The sequence below is a fragment of the Xiphophorus hellerii genome, chromosome 18 (assembly GCF_003331165.1).
Source record: "Xiphophorus hellerii strain 12219 chromosome 18, Xiphophorus_hellerii-4.1, whole genome shotgun sequence".
In the NCBI taxonomy this organism is placed as follows: domain Eukaryota; kingdom Metazoa; phylum Chordata; class Actinopteri; order Cyprinodontiformes; family Poeciliidae; genus Xiphophorus; species Xiphophorus hellerii.
This window is the reverse complement of record NC_045689.1, coordinates 18,614,045-18,639,457: the sequence shown is the minus strand read 5'-3', so window position 1 is coordinate 18,639,457 and position 25,413 is coordinate 18,614,045. Positions and strand designations below refer to the sequence as shown.

Below are 25,413 nucleotides of genomic sequence, written 5' to 3'. Positions count from 1 at the left end.
AGACACCGTGTGGAATACTAATGATATCAGTATTATGAAAATACTGATAAAGAAACACACCCAAACAGTTCAGTAGGTGTCTCTACACTTGCAATAGTTTTTTTTTTACATTCTGTTATGTTGCTACAACCACAATTGCAAATTGGGATTTTTATGCAACAGACCAACACCAAGTAGTGCAGAACTGGAGGAAAAAATAATAGTGTTGAAATGTTGTGTACATACAAGTCTAAACTTGTATGCATTCTATTCAGTGAACTCTGTAAAGTGACTTTTTCACTTAAGTGACAACTGCAACTCTTTTGAGTTAAGTATACTTGCTTTGCACATCTAAAGACTTAATATCTTTGCCCTCTCTTCTTTGCAAATTAGATCAAGCTCAAATGTCAAATTATATTCTTACTATAGATTTCCATTTGAGTTAAGGCATAGACTTTCATTAGGTCATTTTAATACATAAATATGTTCTGAACTAACCAATTCAATTGTAGAGCTGACTGTGAGTGTAAGAGTACTTCTCCTGCTGTAAGGCAAACTTTGGCCCCAGTGTCAAGTTTTTCAAGCCTGGGAGTTAGGTTTTCTTCAGGGTTTTCCCAGTGTTCATCTCAAGCACTTTCCCACCAACAAACCAGCTTTTATATCCACGTTAGAGAAATTCAGCCACCACCATGCTTCTATATGGGAACTGTTTTGGGATAAAAAGTCTTAGTTTTTATAGCATTTTACATTTTTCAGGTTTTGTTGTGTCCCCAAATGACTTGCAGCGAACTGTTTTCTGAGCTGTTGCTCTCTGCATCTCCCCCACAGCCACTATTATTGCTGCCTAGCCTGGATTGTCAGCTTAAATGGATGGTTTGTGTTGGTGTGTTTGCTGTTATACAATCCATGAGATGATTTGAACAGAACTCTGCGAGATGTTAAAAGTTTGGGATATCAGTTACTACCTAGCTCTGCTTTAAACTCATACACAACTCTATATCTGAACACTGGTGACTTTTTTCTCCTCATGATGCTGTTTGTTCTGTTAAACACCTACAGCCTTCAAACAACAGCTGATTCTAAGCTGAGAATAAATTACACACATGTGGACTCCATTTATTAAGTATATGACCTGTGAAGGCAATTGCTTGCAATGAATTTTATGTAAGGACATGGGAGTAAAGGGGGTGCTCAGTCTGCATTAAGATATTAAAGACCAACCTCTACTCCTCACTCTGATACATATTATGTATGTATCATCATTTGGTGCTTTTACACCACATAATACCACACTTTAGACTCAAAATAAAAATACTTACAACATTCCAGATATTTGAGTGTGACATATTTACAAAGTTTTATCTGTATTTCCCACAAGTAAATAGCATGGTGGTGAAATTAGCATTTGAGCTAGTAAGTACAACAGTTTTGTTACTCTTTTATTTTTGATTATTTGGATAAAATCAGATTAGTTCTATTACTCATTGTGTAGCATTAAAGTTAACCGAATCTGGACTCAATTATCCTCAAGCGGACTAGTTAAAGCACAGATTGTACATTTTGTATTGTATTTATATACATACAGGGGAACCTTTTGACTTTCATGATAGCAAAATAAGAAATTATTTCGATGCATAAAATTTCAGAGGTAGAGAGTGATTAGGAAACGTTCCTACTTTTCAAAAGTGCATTACAGTATTTTACATAAATAAATTTGGCTGAAATTGAAACTAATAGATTCACATCTTGATCCGATTTGCAGATGGACAGCAGAGCTTTTCATGTTCAATATCCAGTTATCACTGCTGACAGAGCCATTTGCCTCCAAGAAAAACATAATCCCAACAAATTAGTCCAATTTTATTCATTAAAAATGCATGCCTCCATACAAATAATTACATTACAAAGTGTAATGGCAAAAAAAGTGACAGCGCCAGATAAAGTGTCTCTTTAAGTTTTTAATTTTCTAAGACAATGTAAGCATGGATGAAAATAATTCTACAACGTCATGGTTTTAATGCAAACGTCTTACAATAAGGCAGAGTTTAAAAAGGCACAGACTGAGCTTCAGATGGTCGGCTGACCTCCATCCCCCCTTCATATGATCTCAGAAAAGGAGCACTGACTGACAGCAAACACACAATATAAACTCTTGGTTGGTGGTCTATACATTGTGGTACATATGCAGTAAGACAAAAACATCACAAAATAGAGTTCTCTATTTTCCTCTGCAGTATCTGATGTATATAAAGCCATCATTTCAATGGTCATAACTTTGTTTCAAATGTTTCAGACAGATTTGTTTTTCCCAGGCTAAAAGCAGGAGACAAATGGACTTTAAATGCACATAATCTCATGTTTTTCTGTAGATTATCATCACTTTTGAAGTTTCTGTTACAAAAATGATCTCAACATTTCTGCATTCAGTTCAATTGTCAAAGTACAAAGACAAACATTAACATACAAATGAAGCAGTTTTACTATTAGCAGTATTTTACACATTTAAAGTACTTAAAAAGCACTACCGGATCAGCTCAGAGAAACTGAAGTCGGAACCATTTAATGTGAAATCATGTATCCCTCCTTATCTCCAGCTAAAGGTGGAAAAACTACAGATTTCTCAAATAGATGATTTGAAGATCCGTTTGCATCCCAACACTCTGGGCTGATTCAAGATTCTTTATAAAGGCATTTGATTCCAGCGGGTTACTTCTTCAAATCTTCAAACTTTTTAAAGTTGCAGCCAAACTATTTTGTATTTTTATAAGAGACTCTTGACGATCTCTGGAAGCCAAAGAGGTAAATCTCCATAAAGCCTGACAACACGTCAAAATGCAGGAGTTACAGAAACATGTGATGCAGGATGTGAAGGTGAGAAATGCTGATATGAACTCCAGAAGCGGCTGAGGTAGTGTTTGCCTCATCATCCTCTGCTACCTGTAGCCCTCATGAACCAGGGGAAGAGGGGCATGCGAGCAAAACTTTATTGTTTCATATTCAGTCCTGAAGAACAAACTGCAAAAACGGTAACTTTAAAACTACCACTTCAGAAGTGAAGAGTAAGGCTTTGCGCTGAAGGCTCTTTAGCTCCACACGTCCTGTGAGTAGCGTCCCTTGGTCATCAGTTTCTTGACGTAATCTGTGGCCTGGGTGCGAGTCATACTGCCGTATTCCTCTGCGATCTCGTAGAAAGCTGCCTGCACGTCTTTTGCCATGTTCCTCGCGTCACTGGAGAATAAAGCAAACCAAGTGTAGATGGATTATTTACAAAAAAGGGGTGCCAAGAGCAGAGTCTCAAGTCTTCAGAAAAAAATGAAAAAGCCCCCCATGCTTTAGGTGCTTTTAGGTTTTAGATTTTAGGTCATTACCCGCAAACATAGATATGAGCATTGTCTGTGTTGATTAGCTTCCAGAGGTGTTCCTTGTTCTTCTTCAGATGATGTTGCACATAAATCTGGAGTTTAGAAAATGGGAAAAGAAAACATTTTCCAGCTGTGAGTTTATAAATGTTTGATATATGAAAACATAAAAAACAAGTTTACTACCACATACACAACAGTGCACTATAAAACTCGATATAGTACTAGTAAAGTAGTAAAGCAGTAAAGTACTAGGTAGGAGTACTAAAGTACCACCAAGTAATTAAGAGCAGAAAATCTATGTTTACTATTGATATGTTTTAATAAATCATTATATATGTTGTTTCACTTCCCATAAAAACCTAAAACAACTTTTGACACTATTGAAGCAAAACCATCTCAGTTGCAGCAGTCATGTAGACAGTCTGACCTTATGGTCCTGGTCTCTGGAGAAAGCAACATTAAGCTGCGTTAAGAAGCTGTTCTTCTCTGCCTCCTCCAGCTCCTCCTGGTAAATATAATCCTCGTTTTTGTGTCTGCAGCCGAAATACATCACCGTCTCTCCTACTTCCTTCCCTGTGGAGTAAAAGCATCCGTGTTACATTTAAAGCTAAATCCTTGAAAGGGGGAAGTTGGCAAAGTTGTTACGGGGAAAAGGGACTGGATTTATTTTTGTTTGAAAAAGGTTTCTTAAAAGTTCAATTTAACACTTTTTTATACAACAATTTATTTTAAGTTATTTCAAAATGCAAGACAGTTAAATACGGCATTCAATGCAGTTGACCGGAGTTTAGAGCTACACATGAATTATCTTCAATACCTTCACACAGCATACAGAAAAATTCATAACAGATAGTTTTGATGGGTTTCAGTCGGCTGCCGAAGTCCCATTTTCAGTCCCATTTTTCATAAATTGTTAAACAGTTTTTATGTCGAAGGAGCTCTTTGTCAATAACTAACCAACTATTTTTTCAGGATTTGACAAGAAAGCTAACTGACCAGCTTTAAATTTCCTCTCAAAAGGGCGTTTAAAGCCTCGTGTTAAGAGCTTTGTAGTTTTTCCAAAGAATAATAATGCCTTTTGTTTTCCCTTTTTGGGGGCAGTGCCAGCTTTTAAAACAAATCTAAAACCTGACTTGGTGAAAACATCTTTTCTTCAGCATCTATTTATTTGTATATTGTCATATATTTTTTAATAAGCTTTTATTCCTTCTATATTTTCATTTCAACTTCTTTTATTCAATCAAGTTTTTATCCATTTTTTCACTTGGAGATTGGAGATGTCATTCAGGTTAGCCAATCAGATTTTAGGGTTTATTTAATGAAACACAGTGACAGTTCAAATTAATTCATGATGGACAATAGCACATAAAGTTAATTAACATTTTAATAGATATTTTTGCAGCTAATTTTATATTTAAAATAGTATATATATTTTTTGACATTTAAATAATCTCATGTACAATAATATTGGTTTATTTACAAATTGTACTGTTACACTCTTGGCTCTAGATATTTTTGTTGCAATGCTTGGGGAGTTAGTGGACTTTAAACAAGGACAAAAATATCCCAGTCCTTCACCTGATGTTATCATGAAATCACACCAACAACACTTTGACAAACACTTTGAGACGGAGAGATGATTGAGCACCTTGCTGTTTGAGCCAGCCTCTCTCCTGGATGAAGCCCATGAAAGGAGCGATCCCAGTGCCCGGGCCGATCATGATCACTGGGTTGGAGGCCTTGAATGGCAGGCGGAACTGGGACTTGCGGATGTACATGGGCACGGTGGACTTGTGGCCGTTGACGAGTTTGTTTTTCAGCCAGTTGGTTGCGACTCCCTTGTTGAAGCGCCCTGTCTTGGTCTTGTACTCCACCACCACGGCACAGATGTGGATGCTGTTGGGGTGAACCTACAGAGCAGACATATTTTATTAGGAGCTGTCGCCGTCAAAGCGACAACTCATTTTAAGAACGTCTTATCTGTAAAGGGGTCAGTACTTTAGACGAAGAGGCGATGGAGTAGTAGCGAGCCTGGAGACGAGGCAGCAGCTCACACAGGTGGTCAATAGGAGGCTTTAAAGAAGGCATATCCTCCAGAACGGCCAGGATGTTTCTGCAGGAGTCCAACACCCAGTTCTGGTAGAGAGTCTGCAGACAATGATGTGGGGATTAAAAAAAAAACAACCCTTTACTCACCAGCAAAAGTAACATGACAAAATCTTGGTGCTTTAGGGGTTAAAAGTTGCTCTGAATCAACTCATCACCGACCTTGCCCTCGGGAGATGAGGAAGCCATCTTTCGCATGTTCTCCTGGTCCTTGGGGTCGGAGGCGTACTGCGCCAGCTCGTACAGGACGTTGGTGCGGGGAGGGTTTGTGATGTCCAGGTAGTGAGTGAGGGCGGTGCGGTAGGTGGTGGGACAGGGGAACGGATGCTTCTTGTTGGACTCCTCTGGAGACACATCACAAATCTGATTAGTATTTCCATCAACAGTCCACAGTTATGGCCATTAGTTTTGTACGGACACTAATGTGTTTTGTTGGTTTAACATTTTCATTTTTTACTTGTTTCTACGCTACACTGAAGGATTCAAAATATTAAGAAGCTTCAGAGGGAGGCAACTATGTCTAATATATGAATACTTCACTTTTCTACAGTTTTTTCCAGCTGAGGGTCCAAAACTTCAAAAGTCTGATCTGAAACGCTATTTATCTTTTTCCTTGTGACAAGGTGCTTCATCATGTGAGGCAAATCCATACGAAGATCACATCAGGATGGAACGCTGTGAGCCAGACTCTGACCAGACGCCCCAAATAATCAGAGGAAATAACTTTACCCCAGTGTTCAGTGGTCGAGCTGTGTACCTCCTACAAAATTTCAGCTTGTCCTTGATAACAACTCTTTAAAACTTTTTGAATTATCGTCCCCATGAATGCCTCCTCTTGCTAGTTTACACATTGCAAGCTCTGGCCTTCTGGCAACACATTTCTGCAGCATTCCTCATTAACACAGCAGGTCTTGCTGCTCAATTCCAATGTTTTACTGAAATCCTCATACTACTAATTAATCGCCACCACAATCAGAGTTCTCTGTGCATGGTTTATGTCCTCAAAGCGACCTGGATGCACAGAAGGAGAATGCTGACATCACACAGCAGTGCATTATTTATGAAAGTAATGATGGATGGAACCATTTATGGATTGATTTTGAAGTTATTTAGCAAATAGTATTGTCACAAAATCATAACACGAAAGAAATTAATAAAAAGAAAGGACATCTAAATCGCACATCGAAATGGCCTTTTGTGCAGCACTGACTGCAACAACGTAGTCAGATCCAGAAGTGGTGGCATTGTGATGCGCTTCACTGACACACATTCTTTCATAATTATAATTTTCAGCTATTGTTTATGTCCATTGTTTATCATTTACTGCGTCTGGCTTCTTCTTCTGTCATACTACAGACGCTCTGAAAACAATTGGATACTTATCAGATTTAGTAGCACGTTCCTCATCCTTGTCTAAAATAAAACTATTTGAGATGTCACAAAAAAAATGTACTAACGCCCCAAAGTTTCCGCAAATATGTCACTAATCACCAACCTTTTAAACCTTGACTGTATATTAAAACATCAACATGTAGTTGATTCACATGCATTCAAAAGGATGACGAAGCAAGTCTAGATTATCAGTGAAGGATTTCATGATAGTGTGAAGGGCTTCTGTGGTCAAGGTTCTCTACGGAGGTAATGAAATACCATCAAGGTTATTGAGAGAGATAACCACATCAAGGTCCACGCCAAGGATCTCTCCCAGCTTGTTCACCAGCTCTGAGTCATTTGTGGGGAAAACAGCGACGTGGTCTCCTGACTCGTATCTGAAATGACAGAATGGGATGTTAAGACTTTGACCATCAGGCATAAACCTGAAACTATAAAGTTTGTCCAGAGAGACAGTTTCCCAGCAGCCTTGCCTGATCTTGGAGCCTGTGATGTCCAGCTCTAGGTGCATAAGGTGTCTGTCGCCAGCTTTGTTGAGTTTACGGTTGACAGTGACTGGAGCCAGGAATGGGTTCTTGGAATCAAAGGGTCTGTAAATTAAATAAAATATTTAAAACAAATAAGCTTTTATTTAAAGCAAGACAAAATAAATTAAAAGTTTTAACTTCCTTTGTGAGATGTTTTCTGTAACCACGAGGGGGCATCAAGTTTAATTTTTATTAAGTGACTTTCAGTACGTTTTGCAACAGACAATATATTGCTGTAGGTGAAAAGTGATACATGACTGCGCTCAGGGGGACTCTGAGGACGCGTCTGAACTTACGGCTTTTGGACTTCAAAACTCTTCAGACGACCAATCTCTCCTGTGTAAACTTTGTTCATGTTGACGTCAGTGTGCACCTTCAGCTCGTACTGCCGAATGCTGCATGGCAGAAAAACTGGAGACTAAATATCGGCTCATCATACACACAGAAAGAAACAAACTCAATACCAAGTGTGAGAAAAGTACAACTCAGGAGAACAATAATGGAAAAATGAAATGAACATATTACAAAAACAATTTGACCATGAACGCACCTTGACTCATCTCCTGACGCCTCCACACCAAAGTGCTCACAGACTGCCGGCCAGAACTGTTCTCTCCAAGAGACGAAATCCTCCTCAAGGCTGAAACCAAGAAACACAACAGGAAGTTTAAACAGAAATGTGCGGACCAGGCTTTTACTGGAAAAAATGTCTAGTTTTCAGCACATTATTCAAGTAATAATTTTCAGCTTTTCTGGACTAAGGTTTCTGGATGGATGGATGAACGGTACCCAAAAAGACAGAAAATGTGCAGCAGGTTCCTTGATAGAGATTATAGTTCAGAAAATAGGGAAATACAAAATCATTCCCAGTTTTTTTTATTTCAGCCTCAACAGATTAAAATTCATTGAGTTTAAGAATCTCTTATTCAAGGGAGTCCTTATCTTCCAGAACCTGATCTGCTAATCAGAATAACTTCAAATATGTTTCAATGCTGTTTTAGTCCGGTCACCCACCAGACGATATTCCCCCAAACTGTCTTTGTTTTTGACAGTGAAAGTCATATTGTGTATCAGAAAGTTTAAATATCTTTTATTCAGAATTATTTGTTATGACTTTGTGATAAATGTGTTCCTTTGGTAACTCGCTGCCTGCTACTGTCTGTTAGGATAAAAATTAAGAAACCTTTTACGTTTTTATTTTTAAAATGTTGAACTTTGGTTGTTTTCATGAACCGGTATGGAAAAATTATGAAAAATCAAAACATTTCCCACAGCCTGAACAATAAAGGCTGGTTTTTGATCAGTAGTGGCAACCGACATGATTAAATATACTGACTGTACACAAACCACTCTTGGACATTAACCAGAATACTCACTTGCCATCATCATCACCCAGACCAAGATCAAAGATGCGCTTGGCTCCCAGTTCTTCCAGCCTTTTGTCTACATATTTTCCCATAGCGTTGTAGTGTTCGTAGGTCTTATTGCCCAAAGAAAATACCTGCAGACAGACAGTAAGAGATATTGGAGGATCAGCACATAGTTCTGGCATTTAAGAGCAAATAATCACCTTAATTTAGAAATACATAAGCCGTTTTTTTGAGTTGTCAATCAAGTGAAAATGCTCTTGATATTGTTGAACAAAAATTATACCTAAGTGAGTGATGCGCGGAAAAAAAACTCAGTAGGTTATATTTTTAATTTTTAAAAAAGTTCTCCCCTGAAATTTACTTTGATATAAACACTAACATTTTAATAAAAGTATGTTTTAAGCAGAATTGAACTACACTTATTATGTGACTTACCATATTTAATCTGTTTAGATTGTAAACATGCTGACTTGAAGGACCCACAACTCTGGAGCCTTTTCCAACAAATTGGTTTCAGTGTTTATCTGGAGCTTACTAATCACCAGTTCTTTGTGTTTTTAACCAAAAGAAACTCTGGCTTTGGTGCTAGAAACTCCCAGCATTAGTTTTCTTTTGGGCCAGAGGTGGAGGGGGGGACAACAACCTTATTTCATGAGGAGTTAGAGACGATAAACCAATAAAATGTCAGATTAGTTACACAAGCTGATGATTTTCTGCTGATTTCTGACTCACTTCTTTGACACGGCTTGTCTCTTGATTTAATCAGCTGATCAGAAATCAGCTGATTGGGTCTGGTAAGCGTACACCAGCACTGCTGGTTCTTTAAAACAGCATTAATGAATGAAGGTGATGTTATAGAATCGGTTTGCAGAGATTCTGGGAAAACTAATATTTGTGAGGTAAAATTGTCTCCAAGCACTACAATTTTCCACAAAAACCCTGAATAAAACAGGGGGAGGATCAAACAATATATGAATGAGACATTTATAGTGATTTAATAACATGGCTCTGACTTGGCTCTGGTGGTGGAAAAGCAATCCAGTTCTTTTAGAGAACAAGTTCAGAACTGGTTCTTGCACCACAACCTTTTTGGTAGTTATTCAATTTTCCTCTGGGATCAATAAAGTATTTTTGAATTTAATTTGAATTAAATTTGAAAGCCCTCAGTGATTCTGATGAAAATGGATGCAGAATTTGCAAAGGAATTTACAAAACGTTGAACTACTACCATTTGCTGCAACTACACCAACATTTCAACCTTAAAGGAAAAATGTTAAAGCCATAGATCATTTTCCTTCCACTCCATAACTATGCACTACTTTGTGTTGGTCTGTCACATAAAATGCCAGTGAACTATAGGAATTTGTGGCTGTATGGTCTCCTGGTTTGAAGACTTTTTGCTGACATTTTTATTAGTCTAAATTTGTTTAATCAAAAGAAAATTTTTAACACAACTCAGCATGTAGATGTGTGGGATTTATCTTAAAAGTCAGTCCAGGCAAGTTACTGGTGAAAAGTCAAAGAAAAAAATATAAAAGCACAAAAATTAACTTACTATATGCACAAATATTACAACCTTCAGAATAAACAAAATCATAAATTAAACATTCCTGTAAAGTACAGTCTTTATATCATCTAAAGCCTCTGGTGGTATGTTAAATCCTATGGAACTCATCCTCTTTAAAACACTGAAAGAAATATCTGATGATGTATTTAGATGATTAATAATTGCAGTAAAAAACAATAAGATAAGGATGTCAGAGAGAGGCTCAGTGTTGCGCACAAGCTGCATTGCACTCTGCACATCAGTGCATCATTCCTGCATCATTACTAGCTTATTTAAAAGAAAAAACTCTAATGATAAAGACTCACAGTGTAGTTCAGGCCAGAGAGGTCTTCATCATCATTCTCCTGCAGCCAGTCATAAAAGTCCTGGGCGTTATCAGTGGGATCTCCTTCTCCGTATGTGGCCATGCAGAATATAGCGAGAGAGTTCTCAATCTCAGCCAGACGGGCCAGTTCCCCCTGGAACGATGTGAAGTGCAGACATTAAACACAGCAGATAAAAAAATTGATATATTCTGTACAACTGGAAAAGAACGGTGAGAAAGTGAGTTCATGCATTCTCATGCATTTTAATGTCTGATGCATTTTAATGTCTGACTAGCGTTAAAAATTTAGCACGTCATTTTATGTGACTCCTGCAGTGCGTGAATGGATTCTCTGATGCAGGTTACCATGCTGTATTCCTCCGGATCGGCAGCCATTCCTTTCATGCCGTAGCGCTGAGAATCTTTGGCGAGCCTGTTGGCAAACTCCTCAGCTGTCCCCGTCTGAGAGCCGTAGAAAACTATGATGTTCTTTCCCTGAGCGCAAATCGACAAAAGGATGTTTACATTTTGCGCATGGAAGGGCAGAATTGGCACTTCAAATTATTGAATATTCCGCCTGGTTGCTAGGCAAAAAAGAAATATTTACATGTGCTTAAATGTAGCAATGATAACTAAAGCCTCATCTACAACCCTCATGGTATCCAAGCCATTTGTTGCTAAACCACAGGATTCAAAACCAGGCTCATTATTTATAGTCCTGGCTTGGGAACAGAGGACCACAGTCCCAGCAGGAGTTTTGAAATCTGAATCTACATGCGTTAGCAAAACAAAAATATGAAATCACTCACAGTTTTCTTCATTTTCTCGACAAAACTCGTCTCTCGGGTGGTGGGTGATCTGGAAAAGAAAGAAGTTTTGAGTCTGGCTGCCAGAACATTTAAAAGAGGTGCAGTTAATTGTACATTTTCTTAAACACCTTAGCAGCTACAACTGCTGCTCACAAACATGTAGGAATGACCTTTTCAGATTTATTTAGTGATCAGTCTAAGTGACAGTACACCTCATTTCCGTGTTCTGACCTGCGTGTTGATTCTCAGAGATTTGACCTTTTTACAGGCTAAACCCAGTTCATCTGGGGAACACCGAGGCATGTGCAGTTCAGTGAAAATCAATGAGAAACATTTACTGTGTGACAGATAAGGATTTATCTGGAAAGAACAGGTGGGAGAGTAATTACAAGTGAGATAGCACCTGTTACAGTGTTACTGTGCTGGTTCAGCTGCTTAACTATGTTCTAGGTAAGCATTCAGTATTGAAGAGGAAGTGATCTAATCTCAATAGGGCATATGTCATGGTAATTTAGACATCTACACTTGTTCAAAAATAATCAGTGCATTGATACAGATCAAAACAGTGTGTGCTGGCAGATGGTTGGTAAGGAGGAGCTTAGGAAGCTAAACCTATTAAAAGCTGAATAAAAGGCAACGCGGCTACAATGAGCATCAAAGAGCAGAGCAGACACCTGCGGATCGCCTCCATTGATAAAAGATTACAAGGAAAGTGACTTTCGGGCTCACAAAAAACACACAATTAATGCATTTTGTGATTTTTACAACAAAAGTGCAGAACAAGATTGCTGTGCTGTCATTGAAGCTTGAAGTACAATAAATTTGAAAACAGAACGTTTTAAAAGGAGAAACGCTGCGTGCAATTCAAGCAGGGGTCAGCCGCTCCAGTCCTCGAGTGCCACTGTCCTGCAACGTTTGGACACATCGCTGCTCCAAACACCAGAATCAAACGAGCAGCTGAAGACAGCGTCTTTGAAAAGTTGCTGACATGCCAAGGAGGTAATTCAGTCTTTTGATTCAGGTGTGTTGGAGCAGGGATAGATCCAAAAAGGACTGCTGATTAATATTATTTTAGCAATTGATTAATCAATTATCGATTGTTCAGACAAAAAAAATAGTCACATTTTTTATTTGACCACTTAAGCCTATTTTGTGCAATATTTAAAATACACAAAAGATGCAAATAAACTATTCAAATCCCTCCTAAGATAAAAATGTAATACTTTATCGCCTAAAACATAATAACAGCATTCCTTTAGAGTACATTTGACCATTTTTAGCAAAGGATGATTCTACAGCTAAATTAAAACACAAACATGTGAAAAGCTCAGCTTCTTCTGTTCGACTTGACATCAATACAATGTAGGAATAATCTGTTGATTAATTTTCCAAATTAACCAATTAATAAAAATGTGCTCGATAGGAGGATTTTACAGAATTCGCACTGGGTTAAACTAAAACTGCGGCACCATCGGAGTTCTTGGTAAAACATATTTACAGACAAAGAATGTTTTTTGTCTTAGATGCAAAATGCATGTTTCTCCCCAAACAGTTTTGGCTTAATCATTTCTCCGAGGGTGCCGTTTTTTTCAGTAAATCGCTTTTTCCTTTTTTGGAGTTTGTATACTCCAGGTAATGATTATTCGATTACTAAATTAGTTTCACAATTATTCCATTAACTAATTAATTCAAATAATTGTTTCAGCCCTACATCCAAACGTTTCAGGACACAGAAGGACTGGAGTTGCAGGCCTCTGGAGCAGAGTATTGATTCCTGATTACAAAAAACACCAAATGCACCTGATACATCAAAATCATGTTTTTAAAGTCATAAAATAAATGGACTATTGTGCAGTCATCCTGTCTTGGAAGTTGTGTTTTTCTACTGTTGCCGTTTATGTCCACCTTATTTATGCAGTCTTTAACGAGAAAAATAAAACACACAAATGCTGAATAAGATTATTAATGAAATCCTTTCCATCATGGTTTACTGTCAAAATTTTTTACTGATGTTTTTTTTTTAACAGTTGTTTTTGTCATTAATGGATGGACAGAGAAACAGAGGGATGACTGGTAATGACAGTTTTTTTTGTTTCCATATACAAGAAGTTCTGAACTCAAACTCTGTAAGCTCCTCAACCCCCCAAAAACGAAAACAAAGACAGAAAACCATTAATGAATGACTCCTCCTCCTACTGGTTATGTTGGGATTCTTACTTTTGCTGTTTGGACTGCTTTTTAATGTTGGCGATATGACGTGATTATGTTTTAAAATATGATTGAACACAAGTATTGCATCCTGTTAAGAAATTGTGCATCCTGTGTGAACAAAGCCTCTGAGGACGAAGAGCAAAACCAGAACAGTGGGATTTCAGTGGGATTTCTCTCATTTTGGCAGTGAGAAACTTTAAGCTGGAATTGTTTTATGAATAAAATAAAATCATGATGGAAATGTGCAAATGAACAGAGCGGGAAATGATTAAGTCTGAGAACACTTAATGATGAGCTGATTCAGTTACGTTTGCAGATGAACAGATTTAATCTCCATCTCTTACGCAACTTCTCTGAGACCCGGTATGTTTTCTAGATCGCAGTCTTATAAAGTTAAACTGCATGTTTAGTGTAGCGTTTCCGTTAGATTTAAGCTTACGAGGTGGAATTAATCTCGACAGAAGAAATACAAATTAGTTGAACAATCCCTCAAAGATGCTTTGAGGCGGTAAAATAAAAACTTTACTGACCTCTCAGCAGCATCTCTCCTGTCCTCTGGCAGTGAGAAGACACAGCCCATGACATGCAGACCTGTAGCTACACACTTGAACTAGCACTGCTGTGTAGGCCAAGCCAACAGCCACAATGTTCAAAGTCCAAAAAACCCCCCCAAAAAACTCCAAAAACATAAGATGGAAAAGTGAGGCAGGCGGATGGATACAGCAAGGGTCTGAAGCTCAGCCAGCCTTCACGTTCACCTCCAGCACAATCTGAACTCTTCCTCTTCCTGCGCCGCTCTCTGAAACCAGCGGCGTCTGAAACACGTTCACCCAGAGAGCACAACCGCCCGCGACCGCCGTCAGCCTCTGCCCACCGCTGGGAAACACAATGGTGGGAAACTGACTTTCCCATAAAACGCAGCCGAGCTGCAGAGCCACAGTTTCTGACTCACGCGAAACACACACTGAAATGATCAGGAGCTGGAAATGCCTTCCTCCTCATCCCCACCCCTTTCCCTCAGCGCTCTGAAAGGTGTTGGGAGGGAAAACGTCCACAAAATCCATTCTGAAAATTTGACTGGTTATCGGAGAAACTCTTCTGTGGACCAGTGAGGAGGGAAAGAGCTGTGCGTTTCTTTTTCCTTTTCTTTTCTTTTTTCTCTCCCCTGCCCCCACCTCATTGGAGGAGAGAGGGGAATGTCATTGCTATGGCAACCTCGTTTATCATAAAAGGATTGCATTTGTGACATGGCCCAATAGCAGTGCAGCTCCGACCAGACACAGACAGGAAAGAAGAAGAAAAACGTGGCTCTGGGGAAAGAAGAGTGAAAAAACTAAGGCAGGGAGAAGAAAGGGCCGCTTGTTTGCCACCTCAACTTTCCACTTTTGGACAAAAGAACTTGGCTCGCTCTCCAGAGAACTTCCAAAACGGGTTCAGGGACGAGAAAAAAAAAAAAGCACAGGAAACAGATGAAAAACTACACCCCCTTTGTAACAGTTAAATAATCACTGGCCCTTTAAGGGGAGGGGAGTCCAGCTCCCTGCTTGTCTTGATATTTGTTCCCTTCCTGCATCCGTTCCCTCCAGGGACTCGTACAGTCGGGTCAACTCTGGTTTTTAACTCTGGTTAGAAAGATTTCTAAAGTTCAAGAAATATCAAGCTTTAAAAGAAATAATTATGGAAATAAGAGTCTCAGCACTTCGCCCTCGTTTCCTTCACAAAACAAAACATTGGAACAATCTCAAATTTGTCTTTTTCTTTCCAAAACCACAGCAAGGAATACGCGTATTTAACATCTTAACATTTTGGTTTTGTAAAACCAAACACTGGAACATAATTTTTACCCGGATTAAGAAGCAAATTTGCATTTTGCTTCTTAACCACCTCTAGCTTTTCTAACAGCTATGATCTTTACCAATCAGTTTCCAAAATGATAATGTATAGGCCAGCTTTAGAGTATTGAGCCTTGTCATCTGCCGCTTTATTCATTTTCCACTCTTAGTTTCAGTTTGACTGAGATCTGTACCTTTTCTTGGCAGTCGAGAAGATCTACCTTCCTTGGTTTGATGGGATTGATGGATTGAGAAAAAATTTCATATCCATCCATCTATTTATGACAGAGGATCTGGTCAGATGTTTGAAATACCTTCATTGACTTGTAGCGATATAGAGGGGCAGCAGCTCCGCTCTGAGCTCTCCTCTTGTAAACTTTAAGGTCCAGTCGTCCAGTAAAATAAACCCAGTTCAGTAAAGTAAACCCACTGATATCCAGGATCTGATTAATTAGATCTTGTCAAATCCTGAGCTTTACTTCTTTCCTCAGCTCTTTGTTTATATTAAGCAGACAGTAGCAGCTCTCACATAAAATCTGTATTTCAGTTTCCTCTTATCCTTCCAACCCTCATGAATAAATAATCTTAATTTAAATAACATCTATTCGGCTATAGATCTTTCCCTGTATAAAGTTAAAATCCTACAAACTGAAATAGTGCTAGAAAACCTAGACTTCAAATAGGTTTCTTCACTACACCAAGTGCTAAACAACACAAAATAATGATTTAGACAATCATATTTTAAAATTGAAATTGCAATTTTAGGTACCACATGCTAGCATTTTCTGAAAACTGTGAAGCCTAAATAGAGACATGCCCCAAGACACTCACAACTGTAAATGCAGCAGAATCATCATCGGTGAATACAAATACACCACACTGTCCAGATACTTATTTGCAAAAAGATGTTTGCATCACGCTTATTTTTTCTACTGCAATAAGCATGAAGTAAAGTTTCACAAATTCATTCAGTGAAGTATTGCTGGTGCAGATGTGGTGCGATTTATACTGAATGATGGTCGACTTTCCAAACAAATCTCTTCACTTTGACATTTTTAAATGCCAAAGTAAAGTGCAAAGTAAAAATGAGAGGTTTATTGTTTATACTTAGATCTTGCCTCACACAAGAGCTGGGGATTTTCCTATTTCAGCCTGTAACCCCTTTACACAGCAAGAATGCAGCAGATGCTACTGGCTTTGTTGAGGGTTTTTTTTTTTCTTTTCAAAGAAACAAACAAAAAAAAAATCATTCAGTGTAAGAGGAGTGTCCAAAAAAATGTGGCCAGTGCAGGGAGAGTTCAATGTAATAAAGCCAAGCCTCTTTTACACCCTATTAAGTGATAAAGGAAGGAACAACGGGAGGGAATAGAGGAGGACCCGCAGGCTTGGACAAGAGAGAAAACATCAAGCAAATCAGTCGAGTTTCTCTCAAAAAAGGCTGAAAGTAAATGAGGAGGCGGAGAGAAGCAAGGGTCACAGCTGGTGAAACATTTACCCAAAGCGTCAAGCTGTGCACGCTCACACACATGCTTCTATGCTTTACAGTGCCAGCTTGAACAAAATAGCCTTTGCACACAATTTTGTTGGGATTGCCCTTAGAAGTGGGCTGACCTAAAAGATAAGGCCACTTGCATCAAATGTGTCAAGCAGACCTTGGGTTGTTGCTCACCATTTACAGTCTACGCCACTTCTACAATAGTTGTAATGAAATTTGATTAAAATATTTTTTTTGTAAAGTGCTTCAGGGCAACACTTGTGAATTGCAGCAATATAAATAACTTGAATTGAATTTAATGTTTATCAAACCCAGAATGAAGTCCTAATAATCTTTACAATCCAAACACCTTCTGCTTTCCCAACATTTCTGTTCAACTGTAAAAGTTGTTATTAACTGTACTCTGGTTAAAGCTGCAGGATGGAACCGTTTTTAAAATCAAATATGGTTTTTACATATTTGTTAAAACTATCACTATGCTGGGACACTGTAATTTCAGACAGATAATCTCTGAACAAGAAAAACAAGCTCCTGTGCCTCATCATCGTCAAACATGTTTTTTTTTAATAAGTTGCCAACTGTAACTTAATAGAAACGCAGTTTTAAAACTTTAAACTTCAGTTCATAAACTATACTTTAAAACTCAAGTTTCAATACAATAAAAAAACTTACCTTTACTTTTAATTTTACATCATAGTAGCTGCATGGTTTCCCCCAGTGTATTATAAGCCTGGCGGGCCACCAGGCTTTACTTATGCTCCCACCAGGCTTAGCATTGCTTATTTATTTAAGTTTTTTTTTTTTTTAATGTTTGCATTTTTTAAGACTTTATTGTTGCTGTTTAGATATTAATCTTCCAATAACTTATAAATATCAAGTAATATTTTCAAATTTCCTGTCAAATTTCCTTTAAACATATTTTATCTCAGAAACATGGCGGCCGATGGATGAATGACTGCCCTAGCACCCAACCACCAGGCTTAGCAAGTTTTCTGGGGAAACCTGGAGCTGCATATAAAAAGTAAATTGCATGATGAAAGATGAAAGATGAAAATCTTCGTCACTACCTTGAATTAACAGAAAAATAAATGCACAAACTCACGGGGTATCAAGCTTCTTAAACTCGGGGATGGGCTCAGGCTGCTTGCGGGACATGAACCAATAAATGACAAGGCCCACAATCAGAGAGAAGAGGAAGAGGTCCAGGTTGCTGAAGAGAGGCTCCTCTTCGCCTGCGGTGTTGGTGGCGGTCTCGGGGTCCATGTCGGCCATGTTGGCGCTCAGCGCTACAATACGAAAGACAAGGAAAATATTTTCACTAAATGAAGGAATACTGAATACATGAAAAACACTTAATTCCTCTGTAATATCTTTTTATCTGACTATTGTGCAAGAATAAATTTCAAAAGTTTAAAAGAAATATCTTTTAAAAGCTACACATTTCTCAAAATTATCTAATCTGTGAATGCAATTTGCTTGTTACATCCTACTTCAGCTTCACAGCTCATCATCCCTGAGGATTCAGGAAATTCCTGAAGGGAACATGATTGCCAACATATGTCGTAAAACACAATGAATGCTTTTATGCATAAACTACTGGATAATGTGCCTTACATTTGGCTCTGCACAACCTAACATTGTAGCCCAGTGTCCTGGAAGAGCGAGAAATCTCCTGTCATGCACCAACGACATCAATTCCTTTCACGCTGAGCAGGAGAGGACATTGTGTTCTTTCAGTTTGGGACGGGAAAACAATAAGTACAGGTTTTTTTTTTCCTAACCCCCATATTGATCACTACTCCAAAACGTGACACAGCAAAAACAAAAAAAAAAACGAGAAACATGTTAGACAAAGTGCTGGCTCTGCACATGGGCAGACTGCCGCTGATTCACTGAAACATTAAGTAAACCAGTTTATGAGCGGCCTGCTGTTCATTTCAGCAGGAGCAAAAGTCACAGTGGGCTTAGGTTGCATAATGACGTCTGGTTTGGACAAAAGACAACTCCTTCCTGCAATTCCTGTGTGGAATACATCGTATAGACCGTCCTATCGAGATATTCACCTCAGAAAAAAAAAATTCTGGATAATATTTTAGCTGTTATCTTATCTGCAGCTTGAGCAGAACAGCATATTGACTCTCATATTGATATTTAATAAACAGCTAATGAACAACAGCAACCCTTTTTAGCAATCTTCTGATTTACATGTGATATATTCCATCTGTTCTGTGGTCATTTAGAGGAAAAATAGGCAAACCTTCACATTATTAATCAGAAATGCACAAGAAAAGATGGAATCGCACCTTTCTCTGAATAATAAGTGGACCAAACTACGCTGTGAGCCAATTTATATCAGTCAGGCACTTAAAACCATGGGAAACAGAAGCTATTTAAAGAGGAAATTGTATTTTCCTATAACATGTCAGAACATATCTGTGATTCATTCAGGGTGTGAGAGTTGGTAGACTTTTATTCAAAGTTAAGGTAAGGATATAGATTCTTTAGGATTACACACCGAGTGTTGTTTTAGTAATGCTAGCAATGCTAATAAGTAATACAAGATGTTAAGCTTCATAATTATTGTCCTTTTAGAATAAACTAAGATTAAAACCCTGTTATACAGCAACTACTCTCTCATATAAGTGATTTAACATTAGCTCTCATCTAAAGAGAAATAATTAGTGACAAATAATATGCTAGCAAAAAAAACAAAAAAAAAAACATTGAATACTGTCCTTACAATCCATCTTACAACTTTTTAAAGAGAACTCAGCTTGTTAAAACTTTACAAAAAAAATTCAAAAGAAATTGGTTTCCAACTTCTGAAGTAATATAGCCAAAAACCATAACTCACTGTGAGGACTTTAAACCAAAGAGGCTGTATGAGATAGAATGAACACCATAACTACAAATAACCTGGGGCCTCATGCAAATGTGCGGCGTCATATTTTACGCACAAGTCGGCATGTATAAAAATTTACTTTGCGTCAAAGTTTTACGTAAATATACGCACACTTTTTCGCTGGCAAACTTTTTCTGTGGACAATATCAAACTACAAAGCGTCAAAACTCACCTAAATACACTGAAATATGACTACATTCAATGTTATTTAGACCAAGACGTTTCAAATCCGATGTTTTTTCATGATTTTAATATTTTATTGTTTAAACGTAAATGATGAAACTGAACCGCATTTATCCTGACAATAACATAACACACACACACACACAAAATAAAGAAAATGAAAATAGAAGGACGTGAAAACCTCACTCGAATGTAAATAGTACTTCTCAGTTTTTGTCTCATAAAGAGTGTTCTGTGCGCCGAAGCGCATGAAATGCATCTATGGGGTAATTTCATTCTGACTGAAAAAGAAAACAGGGTTGGATCAGCAGATTTACTCCAGACAGGTTTGATTATTTTTAAAGTGATCAAGGTGTGTATAATCACAGGTATTCAAGTAGCTGCGCGAAGGTGAAGGCGAAAATGTGGAGCGCTTTGGCTCTGATGGAGAACATCGCCAATGTTCTACATCAGGAAGGATTCAGAGGATTCAGAGGGAGCGATTGATCAGAGATCATATTGATCAGCTGGGAAATGTTGATGATCGTTTATTAGCATTTAGACTGCCCAGACTGATCATCCTGGAGCTCTGAGCAAAACTTAAAGAGCCGTGCGGTACCGGTACCGGTCCAGCTGCAGTCATCCTTCAGTCGAGCCGCCCGCTTTGTGAATGCGCCTTATGGACATAAAGCATCTCTATTCTGTAAATCTACAACTTATGCACATGATTCCACTATTTAGAATAAATGCCCACATTCCCACTCAAATGACTCTCTGACACGCTGTCTGCCCGGCCGAAAGCGCTACTGTTCACGCAGGCATTTGCACAATCTCTTCATTTATTCATTTATTTTCTTTAAAATATATTATTTTTATTTTTGTGAGGTGACCTTACGTGTCCTGAAAGCACCTTTTAAATAAAATATATAGTTATTACTATTATAAATATTTATACTGCTACAAACAAGGACGTTGCCATGGTTATTGCTTATATGGTGGCTGACTTCCGGGTATTTATACCCACCCATATTTATTTATGGGTGGCGACAGGGCAGACCAGTAGCTGCGCTCAATTTCCGCAAATTGGGACGTACAAAGGAAAGGTGCGCAGGTACTTGCGTGCGCAAGGCTTTATACATCCGAATTTTTTTTGTGCGCAGCACTTTTCTAAAATTTTCCGTACGCCAAGTTTTAGTGTGAAAGCTGCGTACTCGTTTATGCATGAGGCCCCAGATCATGGCTGCTGGGCACAAACCTCACCACTCATGCACAACAAGAGTAGTTTAGTCATCTCTCCCTGCTGGATTAATTACCAGCCCAATAAAGGCAACCTCGCTGCACCATAGCAACAAACTGCACACTCTGAGGTAAAACCATTAGCTTACTGGTTTTCATTCATGGGGATCATATCAGACTGAAATTAGTGAGGGAGGTTCAACAAGGATAAGTAAGACCCATTTCAAATACAACTCGGTGTTTTCATTTATGACCTAATCATGTGAGAGACAAAAAAAAAAAAAAAAGTCAACAATACCCTCCCTGATCAACTCACAACTACATAACCTCTACTGTTGGCTGACACGTTCACAAGATCGTGAGGTGGAGAGTTTAATGTATCACTTACCTCAAATTAAAAGGTTTCTACAGCTTCTGTCAAAGAAATAATAAATATTTACTTAATAGCAAGCAGAGGTGGTTTACAGAGAGCCATCCTGCAGCTATAAATATTAGGAGAGAAGCAACTTTTGATTTGTCGCCAATTGAGTAATAGTCCAGGTTATGACACCGGTTTCCACCGGCTTTTGTGAGGTCCCACGTGTTTAGAGCTGCGAACCAGTTTTTAAAAAAAATCTAAAATCACTCTCTTTTGCGTTATGTCTTCATTACTGGGAATAAAAATCACATTTTAGATCTGAAATGAATTGACAAATGTCGGGGTATGACTAAGTCCTGGATTGTGAAGAGTGGCTGTGAAGACGGCACTGAACGTAAACAAATGCATAGCCGTGCTTTATATCCTGACACATAAGTGTAAATTATTCTGCTTTACCCGTGAAGCGAACCGGAGCTGCCACGAACTAATCCCCGGTTTGCGTAACACTCAGGTCTGACGCTAACATAGCGCTAAAAAGCCCAAAAGTTTCTCCGCAATGTGAACCTGCGGTGTTGCGGTGAGTGTTGTCTCTCCCAGCAGATTGCCACAGAGTGAAATTGTCCGGAACAGGCTAGAAAATGTGAGCAAAGAGCGAAGCTTACCTGCAGCTCTCCTCTTTGTGTCAGACTCAGACTGCGCTCAATGCGGAAGGAAACTTTACGCCATGAAGGACCAAACCAACTCCGTCCAATCAGCGGGGGGGGAGGACTCATCCAGTCCGAGTCACTCCATCATTCATGTTTTCCCTTTTAGGGAAGTTACAGATATGTTTGTCATGTTTTAGGGTGGACTTTTTGGTTATTGTGCAAGTTTTTATTCCTAGTCATTTTTAGTATTTCATTATTTGGGAGCGATCAGCGGGAATCTCTAATCGCATGTTATTAAATAACTGTCAAGGTGCAGCAGGCAAAGGGTCATGGTTATGCAACTCAACCAGCTGAACTGAGCTGTAAGGCAGATTCATCAAAAGCGTCCTTCTCCAAGTTAAACAGTGTTTATGTTCACAATGTCAAGGACGTGAGGCTGATACAGCCCTGCTGCCTGATGTGAGGTCTTCAGCCTGCAGGCACATCTGTATTTGTTTTACTAAGCTAAAATGTAAAATGTACCGCACAGTATGTAACAACCATGAAAGTAAGCAAGCGAATTCCCTTGAAGCAAAACCTTTGCTTCAACAATGTGTCAAGAAAACGTAGCTTTGATGTTTTTAAATTGAATTCACTTTTTACTGACACATTAAAATCTAAAAAAACTTCCTTCATTTATTTTTACTTTTGAGATAGTTTTTTTTTTTTTCAAATGTATTTTATACTGTTGTCCTTTTGACTTAAGTCGATTATAGTGCTATAATTATAGGGTAAAAAATTATTGGGTAATTAAAAAAAATAATTACTCTATTCAGAAAACAATAACAACTTTTTCATCTTTGTAATACAACTGGTTAGGACGTCAGAGAATTGATGTAAATGAATATACCATACAAAATAAAACTTTGGTATAACTGTGGTACAAGAAAAAATCACACCTCTAACATTTGTCATAAAAATAAAAATAAAAATTTGGGGGGGGACTTCTGACATACTTGAGATTTTGAACTAAAACATAGTTCAGGTTTCTTACAAAGTCCGAAGCAGGTAAAATGACGGAGAGAATCACTCGTCAACTTTAGCTTGATCAGACAACCAGAGGAGCCCTACATTGTGCACACCTGTTAGAAATATTTAGTATATATTATCTTATGTTTGCTGTATTTGATGTGTGAAGTGTTTGTTCTGTTCTCCCATTGTTCTGAGTTTTTCAGCTCCTGCCTTGCAGTTGCAGGAGGGAGAAAACAGAAACTGAACTGTCAGCTCGTAGGTTTTGCGTGTCTGCATTCAAGATAACAGAAGAAATAACTGAAGAAACGGCAATGCTAATTAACTGACTTGAGATAACAAAAATGATCTATGCAACTAGGGACCGCCCCTAAGGAAATAAAAAGGGAGAGTACAGCAGAATGTGCTTCAGAGCAGCAAGAAATTGTAACAAAAGCACATTTCTGTCTGTCTCTCTGTGCAAGTAAATTGAATTCACTTGTCTCTTTTCCTTTGTCTTTTTCTGTGTCAAAGTGTTTCAGGGTTTAAACCTGACAACACCCCTGGAGGGTTCCATTTCCATTGATTTGGCATACAAATAAGCAATATGAAAACACGTTCAGAATGCAACCAAACACTAACTTAACAGTCATTATTAAAAGAAATGCTTTGTACTTTGCAGCATCTCAAAGTACATTTTGTAAGACTTACATTCCTGTTTAATCCATTTCTTTATGACTGCTTCTCTCTTTTATTTGCATTTATTCCCACACTGCATGGGAATAAATGTGTGGTTGTCCATCTGAAAGTCAAATTCAAGCTTGGATCTTTTTTTTTTTTTTTTTACTACAGAGCATAAATAGAAACTGTATGATGTGATGCAATAACCGTCACACCTCTGACCTTTGTCAAAGTTCTTCAGTACAACTCATTCTGCACTTTAGCTCAATAATTATGTCAACTATTTACATTTTGACATGTAGAACTAAGATGTTTCTTCTTTATAATACACAAATCTGGGGTTAAAGATGACAACCAAAACACAAGACTATGTAAAAAAAAAACTGTCACTGACTGGGACGTAGATCTCTACCTTCTACTTATACTGCCACCACCTGATCCCTCTGGTAACGGTTCTCCTTGTGTCAACATTTGCAAATCAAATAATTTATTTATTGCTGGTCTTGATGTGTACCAAATTACTTCCTAAAAAGACCACTCCTTCTGGGAATTTGACTGTAACCAATGCAATTATTCCAAACTAAGCAAACAGGGGCATTCTATATAGAAAGTACCTCATTGGCAACTCATCAAAGTGGTCGCAAAATAACCAAGAACTACATCTGAAGTCTTTGAGACTTCACTTGCCTAAGTTGAGGTCAGTGTTTTCTAATTCAATAAGCAGAGAAAGCAGGCAAAATGGCGTCCATGGGAGGGTTCCAAGTCCAACATCACTGCTGAATGAAAAGAATGCAAAGGTTCATCACATTTCACAAAGGTCTCCAAGACTGTTAGGAAAATATTCTGTGAACGGACAAGATTAAAGAGAAACCTCTCAGAAGATGTTGCTTCTCATTACACCTAGTGCACAACTAACACAACATTCAATTCAATTCAAACAAACAATTTCAGATAAAGAATATCATCAACAACACATTCTTCATTGCTATAAACACATCCTCCCTGAACTCTCTGCCTTTGGGTCTAGAGGTTTTTTTGCAACCCCTCACTGCATATATTTAGATGCAGTGTGGGATATAATTTTTTTGATATTTTTTATCCTCATCCTACCTGACGTTCTTACTTCATCTCATTACAGGGCAGCGCCTCCCTCAGGATGAAGGGCTGCATCCTCAGGCACCTAGTTGTTTGTTTGTGTGTTGTTCTTGGATGGGTTGCACTAAAATGTGAATTTTCCTCTGGGATCAATAAAGTATATTCATTTAGTGAAACATGGTGGAGGCGGTGTGATCCTGTGGGGCTGCTTGATGCTACAGGATCTGAAAAACTTGCCGTAATTGATGGGACCGCTTACCCTCTACCGTAAAATCAATCTCAAAATAATCAATGAAAATCAGATTTTGTGTTTAGTCAGTTTGTTGTCTGATATTAAGTTTAAGATTTAACAGAAGAAATCTGACAGCGGTCCTAAAAGATTCACAGAACG

The 25,413-nt window shown here is 38.3% G+C and overlaps 1 protein-coding gene across 3 annotated transcripts; it reads right to left on the bottom strand.

Moving 5' to 3' along the window:
* Positions 1-1,822: 1,822 nt before the first annotated feature.
* porb (P450 (cytochrome) oxidoreductase b) lies at positions 1,823-22,380 on the bottom strand. 3 transcript variants are annotated; one of them, XM_032545281.1, is made up of 17 exons: positions 22,275-22,380; positions 18,057-18,240; positions 11,417-11,465; positions 10,974-11,102; positions 10,609-10,761; positions 8,743-8,867; positions 7,917-8,006; positions 7,663-7,761; positions 7,313-7,429; positions 7,098-7,216; positions 5,610-5,791; positions 5,340-5,489; positions 4,990-5,251; positions 3,769-3,914; positions 3,348-3,433; positions 3,022-3,207; positions 1,823-2,916 (listed from the first exon to the last, which is right to left on the bottom strand). In XM_032545281.1, the coding sequence occupies exons 2-16, from the start codon at positions 18,224-18,226 to the stop codon at positions 3,063-3,065; spliced, it is 2,022 nt and encodes a 673-aa protein (XP_032401172.1). In that variant the 5' UTR covers positions 18,227-18,240; positions 22,275-22,380; the 3' UTR covers positions 1,823-2,916; positions 3,022-3,062. The 3 variants fall into 3 exon arrangements, with proteins under 3 accessions (XP_032401172.1, XP_032401171.1, XP_032401173.1); XM_032545280.1 differs by having other exon boundaries at positions 1,823-3,207; XM_032545282.1 differs by lacking the exons at positions 18,057-18,240; positions 22,275-22,380 and adding an exon at positions 14,158-14,714 and having other exon boundaries at positions 1,823-3,207.
* Between the last annotated feature and the right edge of the window lie 3,033 nt (positions 22,381-25,413).